The 13,203-nt window shown below is 41.3% G+C and overlaps 2 protein-coding genes across 14 annotated transcripts in view; both read right to left on the bottom strand.

Annotated features, from left to right (window-relative positions):
* Window positions 1–217: 217 nt before the first annotated feature.
* On the bottom strand, window positions 218–4,947 carry aurkaip1 (aurora kinase A interacting protein 1). Its single transcript, XM_055931547.1, has 4 exons — window positions 4,838–4,947; window positions 4,193–4,309; window positions 1,196–1,665; window positions 218–562 (listed from the first exon to the last, which is right to left on the bottom strand). Exons 2-4 carry the CDS (start codon window positions 4,242–4,244, stop codon window positions 446–448), a joined length of 639 nt encoding a protein of 212 aa, XP_055787522.1. The 5' UTR covers window positions 4,245–4,309; window positions 4,838–4,947; the 3' UTR covers window positions 218–445.
* A 3,713-nt stretch (window positions 4,948–8,660) lies between these two features.
* The window catches only part of rap1gapa (RAP1 GTPase activating protein a), a 127,238-nt gene continuing 122,695 nt past the window's right edge, over window positions 8,661–13,203 (bottom strand). For 11 of the 13 annotated variants that reach the window (XM_055931543.1, XM_055931542.1, XM_055931532.1 and 8 more), the window contains 5 exons: window positions 12,394–12,532; window positions 12,197–12,308; window positions 11,768–11,847; window positions 11,464–11,511; window positions 8,661–11,245 (listed from right to left, as the gene is read on the bottom strand). In XM_055931543.1, coding sequence (XP_055787518.1) covers window positions 11,503–11,511; window positions 11,768–11,847; window positions 12,197–12,308; window positions 12,394–12,532 — 340 coding nt within the window. In that variant the 3' untranslated portion in view covers window positions 8,661–11,245; window positions 11,464–11,502. The remainder of the gene's footprint in view (window positions 11,246–11,463; window positions 11,512–11,767; window positions 11,848–12,196; window positions 12,309–12,393; window positions 12,533–13,203) is intronic. The other 2 variants (XM_055931534.1, XM_055931545.1) reach the window with 1 other exon arrangement.

Below are 13,203 nucleotides of genomic sequence, written 5' to 3'. Positions count from 1 at the left end.
TTGTTTTATCATTTTGTCACTCACTGAACAGCAATGGACTATAATCAGCTTAACATCTTTCAGACTCCCAAGTTCAATGAAACAGAGGTTGTACAATACTGCCACTCAGTTTTTCTCACGGAATAGCAAAGGAAAAGGTATAAAATAATATAGCAGCCTATGCTAAGCAGGTATGAACATACTGGTATGATATATTAAATAAGATGAGTAGATACAATTATAAGGATGGGAAACAAAGCTTTATTGTTTATTTTCACTTACTTACAATGAACATCACACTCAACAGGAGAGAACATCTGGAAAATGTCCACATCACTGACAAGTAGCAAAGGAGAGCAGGCTGCTCTGCTGTGTTTGAGGAAAAGCGTACGTGTCCTGTTATGACCCAGTATGTGGGCCAGTCAGCGGTGTGCCAGAAGGCTCTCAGCCTTGCATGTACTCTTCTTCATCCCCTCTTGGACTTGTACTGTTTAATGAAGATTTTGGGTGTGTTCCATCCCTCTGGGGCTTTCTTCAGTCCAGCTCTCATCCAGATCCTCTGCAGATCCTTCTCAAAGCGTTTCTGCACACAAGTACAGAAAATACAGTATTAGAGCTCTCAAAGGGACTGTAATAAGTGTTAGAATCTGTTCAAAGCAGTGGGGACATAATTACTGAGGTAACATAAGCTGTGAGTGATAAGCAGATAGGGATACTTCAGGATTTTGTCATTTTTAATTTTACCTTTATTTAACTAGGCAAGTCAGAACAAATTCTTATTTACAATGACGGCCTACCGGGAAAAAGTGGGTTAACTGCCTTGTTGGGGCAGATCGACAGATTTTTACCATGTCAGTTCTGGGATTCGATTAGCAACCTTTCGGTTACTGGCCCAACGCTCTAACCACTAGGCTCACTGCCACCCGTTATCCATTTCCCCAGAGTCAGATACCATACCATTTTTATGTCTCTGAATGCAGTTTGAAGGTAGTTAGAGGTAGCATCCAACAGACCTCCAACAGAGGTCACTACCTCTAACTTCCTTCATAATGGACAGAGACATAAAAAAATGTATCCACGAGTTCATCGGACTCTGGGGAAGTAGATAAAGGGCCTCATTGCCAAAATCCCAGAGTATCCCTTTAAGAGTTTATACTCATAAGAACAACAATTAAGAGCACAACATTCTCCTTCCATCTCCAACCAAAACACTGACCTGCTTCTTTTTCCTCCTGCCCTCCAACACTCTCCTCCTCAGGAACTTGGTGCGTTTCAGCAGCTTCTTGTACTTGTGCCTGTTCATCTTCCGCCGCCGGATCTCCAGCACGTTCTTACAGCTGAGGGGCGTGACGGCGCCATCACCCTCCTCCAGTAGAGGGACTGCAAATGGGGGCAACACCTTGGTGTCCACCATCACATCTCCTTCCTCCAGGGGCTGAGGAGCCTCTAGCAGGGGAGGGAGGGAGTAGTGCAGGGAGAGCCAGCTCTCCAGTGGGGACACTGATAGATTACGAGGGACGAGGAACTCTTCCAGCTCTGGCTCCAGTGCCACCCATGGTTGAGGAGGCTGCGAGTTATCTGCTGCTGTTCCATAGTTTCTAGGTTTTCCATTTAGAGAAGAGCAGCAAGCAGGGAAGACGGGCAGTAGAGATCCACGCAATGACTGTACTGGAGTCTGAAATGCACCTGAGCGTTGAAGGAGAATAAACAGAATTGTATCAGTGTACCGTTTAAGTGATAGTGCCACATTTTAAAAGTGGAACTGACAGCATTTTAGCAACATAAAATGGTATTTAAATCTGTTCATATAGACCCACAGGAAGAATATGACACTTTTAAAACATTTTCTGACAAGCAAGCACTTAGATATGGTCATTTTGATCAATTCTTAAAATGTTTGGGAATTGCTTTTATTGCATTTGGGGAAATTCTATAGCAATATAGAGTGGGAAATCAGCCATGCGTTTGGACAATTGGACAACTGCAGTAAGTAAAACGGAATAAAAACATGTCTCATCTAGGACCGGAGACTACACAGACCGGTTTACCAAAGCCAATCAGAGCTACAGTAGGCCTTTATATAAACAAGCCATTTTCCACACAGGCCTGCAATCATTCACTTTGAACTGGACTGTGTTTACCTAATTTGCCAGAATTTTCCATAATTATGATATAGCATTGAAGGTTGTGCAATGTAACAGGAATATTTAGACTTATGGATGCCACCCGTTGGATAAAATACGGAAGGGTTCCGTATTTCACTGAAATAATAAATGTTTTGTTTTTGAGATGATAGTTTCCGGATCCCATATTAATGACCTAAGGCTCGTATTTCTGTGTGTTATGTAATAATTAAGTCTATGATTTGATTGAGCAGTCTGACTGAGCGATGGTAGGCACAAGCAGGCTCGTAAGCATTCATTCAAACAGCAATTTTGTGCGTTTTGCCAGCAGCTCTTCGCAATGAGTCAAGCATTGCGCTGTTTATGACTTCAAGCCTATCAACTCCCGAGATTAGCTGGTGTAACCGATGTGAAATGGCTAGCTAGTTAGCGGGGTGCACGCTAATAGCGTTTCAAACGTCACTCGCTCTGAGACTTGGAGTAGTTGTTCCCCTTTCTCTGCATGGGTAACGCTGCTTCGAGGGTGGCGGTTGTCGATGTGTTCCTGGTTCGAGCCCAGGTAGCGGCGAGGAGAAGGATGGAAGCTATACTGTTACACTGGTAATACTAATGTGCCTAAGACCATCCAATAGTCAAAGGTATATGAAATACAAATGGTATAGAGAAATAGTCCTATAATTCCTATAATAACTACAACCTAAAACTTCTTACCTGGGAATATTGAAGACACATGTTAAAAGGAACCACCAGCTTTCATATGTTCTCATGTTCTGAGCAAGGAACTTAAACGTTAGCTTTTTTACATGGCACATATTGCACTTTTACTTTCTTCTCCAACACTTTGTCTTTGCATTATTTAAACCAAATTGAACATGTTTCATTATTTATTTGAGGCTAAATTGATTTGATTGATGTATTATATTAAGTTAAAATAAAAGTGTTCATTCAGTATTGTTGTAATTGTCATTATTCCAAATAAAAAAAATTGAATATATATATATATTTTTATATCGGCCGATTAATCGGTATAGGCTTTTTATGGTCGTCCAATAATCGGTATCGGCATTGAAAAATCATAATCGGTCGACCTCTAGAAGGAACAATAGATAAACCCTCTCAAACTGTTTCAGCTAGTTGGCCGTCAAAATTCCACTGATAAAATTTGGGGAATTGTAGCCTACTCATCCTTCTGCTGCTTGCTTGTAACCAAGATAAGCGGCTAAAGTTGGCAAGCAAGCTACTTCGACACAAATGAGAGAACACCTCCCTCTGACCTTTTTACTCGCCCTAGCAGAGCTACATGTTATCTAGAGCTTTTGTGACTAACTTATTTGTTTTGCCTACGTTTACTGACATCGGTCATATTTCAACCGCTGTTCGCGTTCGAAAATTCATGAGTTATTCTGCGCTCTGGCACACAGACGAAAGTGCTCCGAAATCGAGTTGAGTGAAGTTGCAATCGCAAGAGATATGCTAACTGGATAAGTCGTTCAAGTTCTTGCTAGCTAACCAAATGACACCTGGATCTCTAGCTATGTATAGCCACCAAAAACACGATATGAGGAGAAAGTGAAATGACATCCTCCCAGCTAGCTAGCGTTAGGCGCTGTGTTTTTAGCTTGCTACATAAATAGATATGCAAGCCTATGTTATGACTGACTAGTGATCATTGCCCATGCTAGTTTGATTGTATTGACATTCCCAGCCTTAGTTACATTGTCCGTTTTTGTCATGGAAAACGAAACAACCGAATGGAGGCAGCAAACAATGCACCAGGCCAGCTGTGAATTACAACCCGATAGCAATATTTTTGGTACTACCAAGAAATGTAGTGGTGAATTATATTAATCATGCATTGACCTGCATCCATCTATTCTGCCAACAATGCTTTAGTGTACGTAATGGAATGTTGAGTGAAATATAACCTATTTTTAAAACCTCTTATAAAGTTGGTTTTGTAGCATAAACTGGTCATTTGATATTTTTTACTGATATTATGATTGTCTGTTTCACATCTGCAAAGTAGTTAAAACATTGTCAGTTCCACTTTAAGCTAGCTATAGATTTGATGTGTGTCTTGACAAACTTACCAGCTGCTCTGCAAAGCAGACTGAGGCGAGGGGCCACCCTTGAGATAAACATATCTACGATTATTCAAGTGGAGTCATCAGGAATTAATGAGTCTGTAGGCTGCTCCAGTGCGTGCCCTATGGAAAAGACCATTCATGTCAATTGTAAAAACCTTCAAGTTCCTTGGTGTCCACATCACCAACAAACTAACATGGTCCAAGCACACCATGACAGTCGTGAAGAGGGCACGACAAAACCTTTTCCCCCTGAGGAGACCGCTTTGATACAAGGTAATTTTCGTAGCAGGGTAGGAAAGTATTCTCGCTAAACTTAACCTACTATGTTCTAACGTTAACCTTCGTCTCCTAACCTGCTACGTTAATTATTATAACATGCTGCGTAAATTATCCTAACCTGCTAAGAAATAGTCACTTCGACATCAAAGTGGCGTAAAAATAGTAGCTAGCTGCTGACACGTTAGCTTAGAGATTCTGTTGATTTCTATGACTGGTTGTTAGCTCTCTTGCTAACTAGCTAACACTATCATGGAGTACTCATCTCAGGGAATAATCCCAAACAGTTTTCACACGTATAAAAAGTTATGCTGTGTACTAACAACACAAGATTAAATCGGTAATTAAATTCATATTTTCGCAATGACTTACTTGACACTAGCTACACGCGTAGCTAACGTTATCAATGATTTTCGTTTTACAATGTGACTCTGGGAGACAACTTCCGGTCCACCTAAAACACTCTTCCTCTTTTCTTGTTACAAAATCTCCCTCGACATGGTGCCGCTTCAGTAATGACCTGAATGTGCTCAATACTTGAAAATACACGGTATATATTTGGTTTATTATGGTAACCCTAAACAAAGGCTTTATGACCTAAATAAGTTCAATAACTTCTTTCGTATAATTCGGCCTCTTGTAGGATTGTCTAAAATCTCATTCTTGAAGGAGGGAGGCATGTTCTGATGGGAAGCATCTGCTGTTGCTAGCCCCAATTCTGACTTGTGCTCTGATATCTGCTTCACTGATTTCTGCTCCCGTAAAGCCTGGGTTTTCTGCACGTTAACACTAGAAGCTTATTACCTAAAATGGATCAATTGAAATTGTGGGTTCAGATCTCCAATCCAGATGTGTTGGTCATTACTGAGTTAAGGAAGAGTGTTTTGAATACTGATGTTAACCTTTCTGGTTATAACCTTTTTCAGTAAGACAGATCTTCCAAAGGTGGGAGAGTGGCAATCTTTACCAAAGATCACCTTCAGTGTTGATTGTCTCCACCAAGTCTGCCCCCAAACAATTAGATTTTCTGGTCTTAAGTATTAAACTTTCAAATAACTCTTTGTTGACTGTTGCTGGGTGCTATCGTCCTCCATCAGCACCGGCCTGTACCCTACCTGCCCTAAGCTCTCTCCTGGCCCCTTACACCAAGTCTGAATTTGTCCTGCTAGGTGACCTAAACTGGGACATGCTTAAACCACCTGACCAAGTTCTAAAGTAATGGTACTCCCTAAATCTTTCTCAGATTATTACCAATCCCACAACGTATGACTCCAAACACCTAGAAAAGGCTACTCTTCTTGATGTTATCCTCACAAATAATCCTGATAGGTGTCAGTCTGGTGTTTTCTGTAATGACCTTAGTGATCACTGTTTTACAGACTGTGTTCGTAATGGCTGCTCAGTGAAACGACCTGTCCTGATTTGTCATAGACGCTTGCTAAAAAACTTTAATGAGCAAGCCTTCCTTCATGAACTGGCCTCTGTAAAATGGTATAAAATCAGCTTGATCCCCTCTGTCGAAGACCTTATTTTTTTATATTTTCATTGGTATTGTTAACAAACACGCCCCCATAAAGAAAATTAGAATTAAAAACAGGTTCAGCCCCTGGTTCGACTGTGATCTTGCAGAGTTACTCCACCTCAAGAATTGCATTTGGCGAAGGCTCGGCACACGCATACTCAGGCTGACTGGCTCTCGTTCAGGCAAATGAGGAATAGCACTCAGGCTATCCGGAAGGCCAAAGTTAGTTACTTTAAGGAGCAGTTCTCTCTCTGTGGGTCTAACCCAAAGAAGTTCTGGAAAACGGTTAAAGACCTGTTAAAGAATAAACCCTCCTCACAGCTGCCCATGTCCCTTAAAGTTGATGATGTGGTTGTTACTGACAAGATGCACATGGCGGAGCTCTTTAACCACCACTTCCTTAAGTCAGAAATCTTATTTGACTCAGCCATGCCTCCTTGCCCGTCCAACATCTCCCACCCCTTCTAATGCGACTATCCCCGATGATTCTCCCTCTTTTTCCCCCTCCTCCACTACAAAGTTTCTCCCTTCAGGCAGTCACTGAGTCCGAGGTGCTAGAGGAGCTCCTGAAACTTGACCCCAAAAAAACATCTGGGCCAGATGGTTTAGACCCTTTCTTCTTTAAGGTTGCTGACCCTATCATTGCCAAGCCTATCTCCAACCTTTTTAACCTGTCTTTCCTTACTGGGGAGGTTCCCATTGCTTGGAAGGCAGCCACGGTTCGTTCTTTATTTAAAGGGGGAGATCAAGCTGATCCTAACTGTTACAGGGCTATTTCTATTTTGCCCTGTTTATCAAAAGTGTTGGAACAATTTGTCAATAATCAACTGACTGGCTTTGTTGATGTGTATTGTATTCTCTCTGGTATGCAATCTGGTTTCCGTTCAGGTTATGGATGTGTCACTGCAACCTTAAAGGTCCTCAATGATGTCACCATTGCCCTTGATTCTAAGCAATGTTGTGCTGCTATTTTTATTGACTAGGCCAAAGATTTTGATATAGTAGATCATTCAATTCTTGTGGGCCGGCTAAGGAATATTGGTGTCTCTGAGGGGTCTTTGGGCTGGTTTGCTAACTACCTCTCTCAAAGAGTGAAGTGTATAAAGTCAGAAAATCTGCTGTCTCAGCCATTGCCTGTCATCAAGGGAGTACCCCAAGGCTCAATCCTAGGCCCCACACTCTCAATTTACATCAATAGCATAGCTCAGGCAGTAGGAAGCTCTCTCATCCATTTATATGCAGATGATACAGTCTTATACTCAGCTGGCCCCTCCCCGGATTTTGTGTTAAATGCTCTACAACAAAGCTTTCTTAGTGTCCAACAAGCTTTCTCTACCTTTAACTTTGTTCTGAACACCTCCAAAACAAAGGTCATGTGGTTTGGTAAGAATAATGCCCCTCTCCCTATAGGTGTGATTAATACCTCAGAGGGTTTAGAGCTTGATGTAGTCACCTCATACAAGTACTTGGGAGTATGGCTAGACGGTACACTGTCCTTCTCTCAGCACATATCAAAGCAGCAGGCTAAAGTTAAATCTAGACTTGGTTTCCTCTATCGTAATCGCTCCTCTTTCACCCCAGCTGCCAAGCTAACCCTGAAATCAGCAGGTAAGGGTGCTCTTGAGCGGCTAAATGTTCTTTACCATTCGGCCATCAGATTTGCCACCAATGCTCCTTATAGGACACATCACTGCACTCTATACTCCTCTGTAAACTGGTCATCTCTGTATAACCGTCGCAAGACCCACTGGTTGATGCTTATTTATAAAACCCTCTTAGGCCTCACTCCCCCCTATCTGAGATATCTACTGCAGCCCTCATCCTCCACATACAACACCCGTTCTGCCAGTCACATTCTGTTAAAGGTCTGCAAAGCACACACATCCCTGGGTTGCTCATCTTTTCAGTTCGCTGCAGCTAGCGACTGTAACGAGCTGCAACAAACACTCAAACTGAACAGTTTTATCTCAATCTCTTGATTCAAAGACTCAATCATGGACACTCTTACTGACAGTTGTGACTGCTTTGTGTGATGTATTGTTGTCTCTACCTTATTGCCCTTTGTGCTGTTGTCTGTGCCAAATAATGTTTGTACCATGATTTGTGCTGCTACCATGTTGTGTTCCTACCATGTTGTTGTCATGTTGTGTTGCTACCATGCTGTGTTGTCATGTGTTGCGGCCTTGCTATGTTGTTGTCTTAGGTCTCTCTTTATGTAGTATTGTGTTGCCTCTCTTGCCGTGATGTGTGTTTTGTCCTATATTTATATGTTATTTATGTATTTTAATCCCAGCCCTTGTCCCCACAGGAAGTCTTTTGCCTTTTGGTAGGCCGTCATTGTAAATAAGAATTTGTTCTTAACTGACTTGCCTAGTTAAATAAAGGTTAAATAAATAAATAAATAAATGGAACGGATCCATCAAACTATGCCTCCCATAAAACCAGGTCATGGCTAGAAGGGATGCAGCTTTTGTCAAATTAAAGTAACATTTTAGCTAACCCTAACCCTTTTCCTAACCTTAACCTAATTCTCCTAATTCTGACGTTAATTTGACCAAAGCTGGATCCATTCTAGCCATGACCATAAAACCTTTATAAACAGACAACTTTAGGATACAGTAGTGAGTTAAACATAATACAATTCTCTGCAGAAAACTCAGTAAGACATCTGAATGAATCGAGGCTCTTTATTTCATATTTTGGCTATATTTACAAATGAAGGAAAACATATTTACAAGTTAATTTCTTACAGGAATGCACTAATAAAACAGAACACAAATACAATCTGTTGAATAGATCACACTGAATCAGTGTTCATACATTTTCTAAATAATTTATAATTTAAATTCCAGTAACCTAATGTGACAGTGCGGCATTGTGTTTTACTAGATCCCCATCTCCAATGTGACTATCCCATAAGCACAGCAACTCGCATAAAACAATAATATGCACATATAAGTAAGTGTACACCACTGGAGGGCACCATCACTCTGTTGAGTTATTGGAAATGTAGCTTTTTCTGTCTACACTGGACTAATGTGAAGACCGAAGAGTATAGTCTAACATAAAGACATAGGTAAGGTTAGAAGTTGCGAGTAGTACCAGTATATCATTTATATTTGTAAAAAACTGCATCCGTCTCAGTCCTTTTCACGCATTGATACCATTTCTTCCCGCCTTGATGATGATGAGTTACTGACTCAATCATATTTTATGCTGATCTGGTACAAAAGCTTCAACTTTTACAGCGCTCTACTTTTAGAGACTGGTGGTGGTTAGCCACATCAAATAACTTATTTATAGGACATTCCTTCAACGGTTTCATTCAGTTCAGGAAAATGATCAAGAGGTAAACAGTAGGCAACACACTTTTCATTGTTTAACTGTCACAAATGTTATGATGGCGTCTTTAAGTAATCTCTAAACAGGGATCTAGGGCAAGAGGTGAATGTGTACAGTAACATTATTCACAAACTAAAGATCTAAGAATGAAATCATATCCAAAAGGCAGTTGAATATAAAAGCTATCAGGGCAATTTTAGTTCGATAGACATATACAGTATCTGTTCAATCTGTTCTACATTCAAACTCTTTAGCTCAGATACCTTTCTTCACACATTTGTCAGCTCTGTGATGATAATGCGTTGTTCTCTTTTATTGAGCAGACAGTGTGGGATAGTTTTTGTTTATTTTAAAACATACTTTTCAAATTGTACATGCCACACACTGTGTTCATTTGGCAGTGCTCAACAGAAGAAACAGAGTTGTATGTAAATGTATAATGTAGAACCCCATCATGATTTTCACAAAAATAAATGTCATTGTCAGGTTACATTAGATTTGGCATGGAGTGGAGGGTAGGATTATACTGTATAACATGCACAAACTGTAGTATTCATCTCTGTACATCTTTCCCATAATATACTAGAAATATATCAACAGCAAATATACTGTATAATAATACAGTAGTCCCCCATCCCATCCCCAAATAAATAAATACAAACATATTTATCCGCGGGTACTGATGGCAACACTTAGGTTGCAGGGTTTGTAATGTAGATTAGACCGGCAAACTAGCTGATTGGATGAACTAATACAGTACGTTATTCAATTGAGTTATGAATTACCCCTGTAGTCATCAACACATCTCTACATACCTGACCTCAGTAACCTGCTTGATACACAACAAAATAGACAACTATTTCTGTGGACAGAAAGTGCAAAGCTAAAATTGCCTGTTAGGTTACAATTACACAAAATGACGGTGGTTCACAATAATAATAATAAATCGGTAGCAGTTAGCAATGAGCATCCTGTGTGCAAAAACAGTGTGATCATTAACATATAATCTGAAACCATGCATTGTCCAATTACTGTCTGATTCTGACCATGTTGATAAGGGTATAAATGAATAATGAAGCTATAGAAAAACTGCATTTTAAAGGTTCAAGGCTATATTTCCATTCTTTCTTGTTAGATGTCCATCTTCATTTTAATTTGGAGTATGAGCAGGTGAGGCTTGAAGTACATTGTATATTGTGATGACAATATCCCAGTTATTGTATATTGAGAAGAAAATATTCACTCTGTCAGAGCAACTGTTTTTGGCTCTACAGTACTATACAGTAAGTTAAAGCTATGGCTAACAGACACATTACAATCACTTTACCTGAAAAATCACTAACACATTCAACTGTATTCAACATAACCAATAATGGACATTTAATTAAAAAGCACACATCTTTGTTGTTGGATATTTGGTATGTGAGATTGAATGGGTTCAATCAAATTGTCACTATAATGTACAATCCATACGACAACACCAACATGCCCCTAACAAAGTCACTGGCAAAGTCACCTAACAAAGTCACTGAGTTCAATGGCACTGTGGCTACACTGTGTGATCTGCATGGCTATATACAGTAGGCCTCAACAAAACTGAACCACAGGTACCATTTGTTCACTGGGACAAATAAACCTATTTACTTAATTGGTAACAAAAAGAGTGCTTCTGAAACACAAAGCCAGGCAGAAGATGTGTGTACAGACAGACAGGTAAGGGAGTGAGCAGAAATAAACAACACTGACTTCCTCCCCTGGCATGCCAGCCGCCGCCACCGCCGGGGCTTCTGGGAAGGGGTGGTCTGGCCTCACTGACCAGCAGGCTGGCCAGGGTCCACCTCCTCATCGTCGTCATTGGTTACGGCGAAAGCCTGCGCTCGTCTCATCTCCCAGAAGGATTGCGTCTTATGGGAATGCTTTAGGGATAGGAGACATCAGACTCTTAATAAAGGCTGACAGCAAAATATAGAAATACATGTGAAAACATCATACAATGTATTATGAGAATAAGCAATGCAGGTCTTGTTTCTTCTTTGGAGTAACCTTTAAAATATCATTGACAAACTTGTTCTATGTGCACTTACGGGTAATTATTGGAGAGAGAGACTCAAGACAGTATGAAGTAAGTGCTAACCTGCAGATGGACATCCAGGAAACAATCAGGTGGGAGAGGCTAACAGTTCTGGACAGGAAGGGCACACAGACAGAGATGCATAGAGAGAGCAAGAAAGAATTACACAACAACAGTGGTAACCACAGCACACAGCACTGATAGAACAGCAGATCAACTACAGTACAACTGCTTCAGAAGTACAACGACATCAGAAGTTACAATACCAATGCATACAACACACAACAGAAGAATAATTCATGCAAAGGCAGAGAGCAAACATCCATTTAAAGTGTCAGGCCCAGACTCGGGATGGAGGATTTCATACCGATGAGGACTGATGATCCTGTGGCCGGTCCAGTTTGATACGGATTTCTGACCCTTTACCCCCATCAGGTTTACCAGGACCTGGGTAATAAAACACATGACCTGAATAGTGAATCTCCAGGATCAGGCTGCACTATGTGAGACATATAGCCTTCTCTGACTCAATACGGCTAGAAATCAGATATTCCTACATCATCAAACTGCCAAATGCTGACCTTAATTTAACCAGGTAGGTCATTTATTTGGATCTATTAGGATCCCCATTAGCCAACGCCAATGGGGAAGATCTTCTCTTTTACAAACACGACCTGGCAAGCAACTGTAATTGACTAACCTCAAATGTACCTTATGCTCTCTTTTATGTATATTCTCAATCTCCACCCTGCCCCCTAGTCCCCACTGCCATCTCTCTCTCTCTCTCTCCTCTCACCTGGCGAGCAGCCTCGGCTGGTGGTGCTCGTGCTGCTCATACTGTCCTCCAGCCATGTGCTGTAGGTTAACGAGTCCCGCTTGTGGGGCGTCCCCGCTGAAGACAGGCTCTCCTGGGGAACACATACATGCTGGCAGTTAGATGCATGGCAAAACACACACGAACATTAGCATACACACACACGCACGCACACTCACCATGCCAGTGTCGTAGTCCTCAATGGCCTCTGTCTCATTCTCCTCCACCACACTGGCAAAGCTGCTGGCGTTGGAGGAGGAGCGGGAAAGGTCGTGACCCTCAGGGATAGACTGGGCCCTGTTGTTACAAAGAGCAAACCTACACCCTGAGTCAGCCTGCAACACTATGACAGAACCATGACTGGGTTATTGATACACCAATAGAACTATACAATGAGTTACACATACACTGTCTAGAGAAGATGTACATCTTTGATTGGCGCAATGTACGACTGACGTGTTTTTTGTTTGATCCTGCAGTATCCTTAAAATTTGTTAATTTTACAGCAAAACCGTATTTATTTTCAAATATTAGTTTGGTGATTCCTTTCCGTAATAACCAAGACCCAGAGACTAGCACTTTACCTGGGGGTGCGGCTTTGCCTGGTGGAGCTGAAATTAACATTCTCGAGGCCATCAAGCTACTAACGTTACACTCGGAGATAGTTGAAATGAAAACAGAGGTAGCTGCTATGATTGAGGTTTGAATACAATAGGTTTCTGATACTTTAAAAGCATATTTAACTCTCCTGCGAAACGAGACGGTGCCAGCAATCACATCACTCAAAACAACAACAGAGTTGCACACTATGACGATTGCAGCACTGGAGACCTCCACTACCAGTGTCTCTGACCTAACTACCTCCCTGGAGGCTGACGTCAAACGCCTGACTGCGGATCTGAAAAAGGTACAGGAGAGCTGTGTGAACTTAGAAGGAGAAGGATTTTCTCCCGGCAGTAATCGGAGACTGGAATCAGTCCCAGAGTCAG

Source organism: Salvelinus fontinalis, chromosome 8 (genome assembly GCF_029448725.1).
Source record: "Salvelinus fontinalis isolate EN_2023a chromosome 8, ASM2944872v1, whole genome shotgun sequence".
Lineage (NCBI taxonomy): Eukaryota > Metazoa > Chordata > Actinopteri > Salmoniformes > Salmonidae > Salvelinus > Salvelinus fontinalis.
The sequence above is the reverse complement of the archived record's forward strand: the minus strand, read 5'-3'. Positions and strand labels throughout refer to the sequence as shown.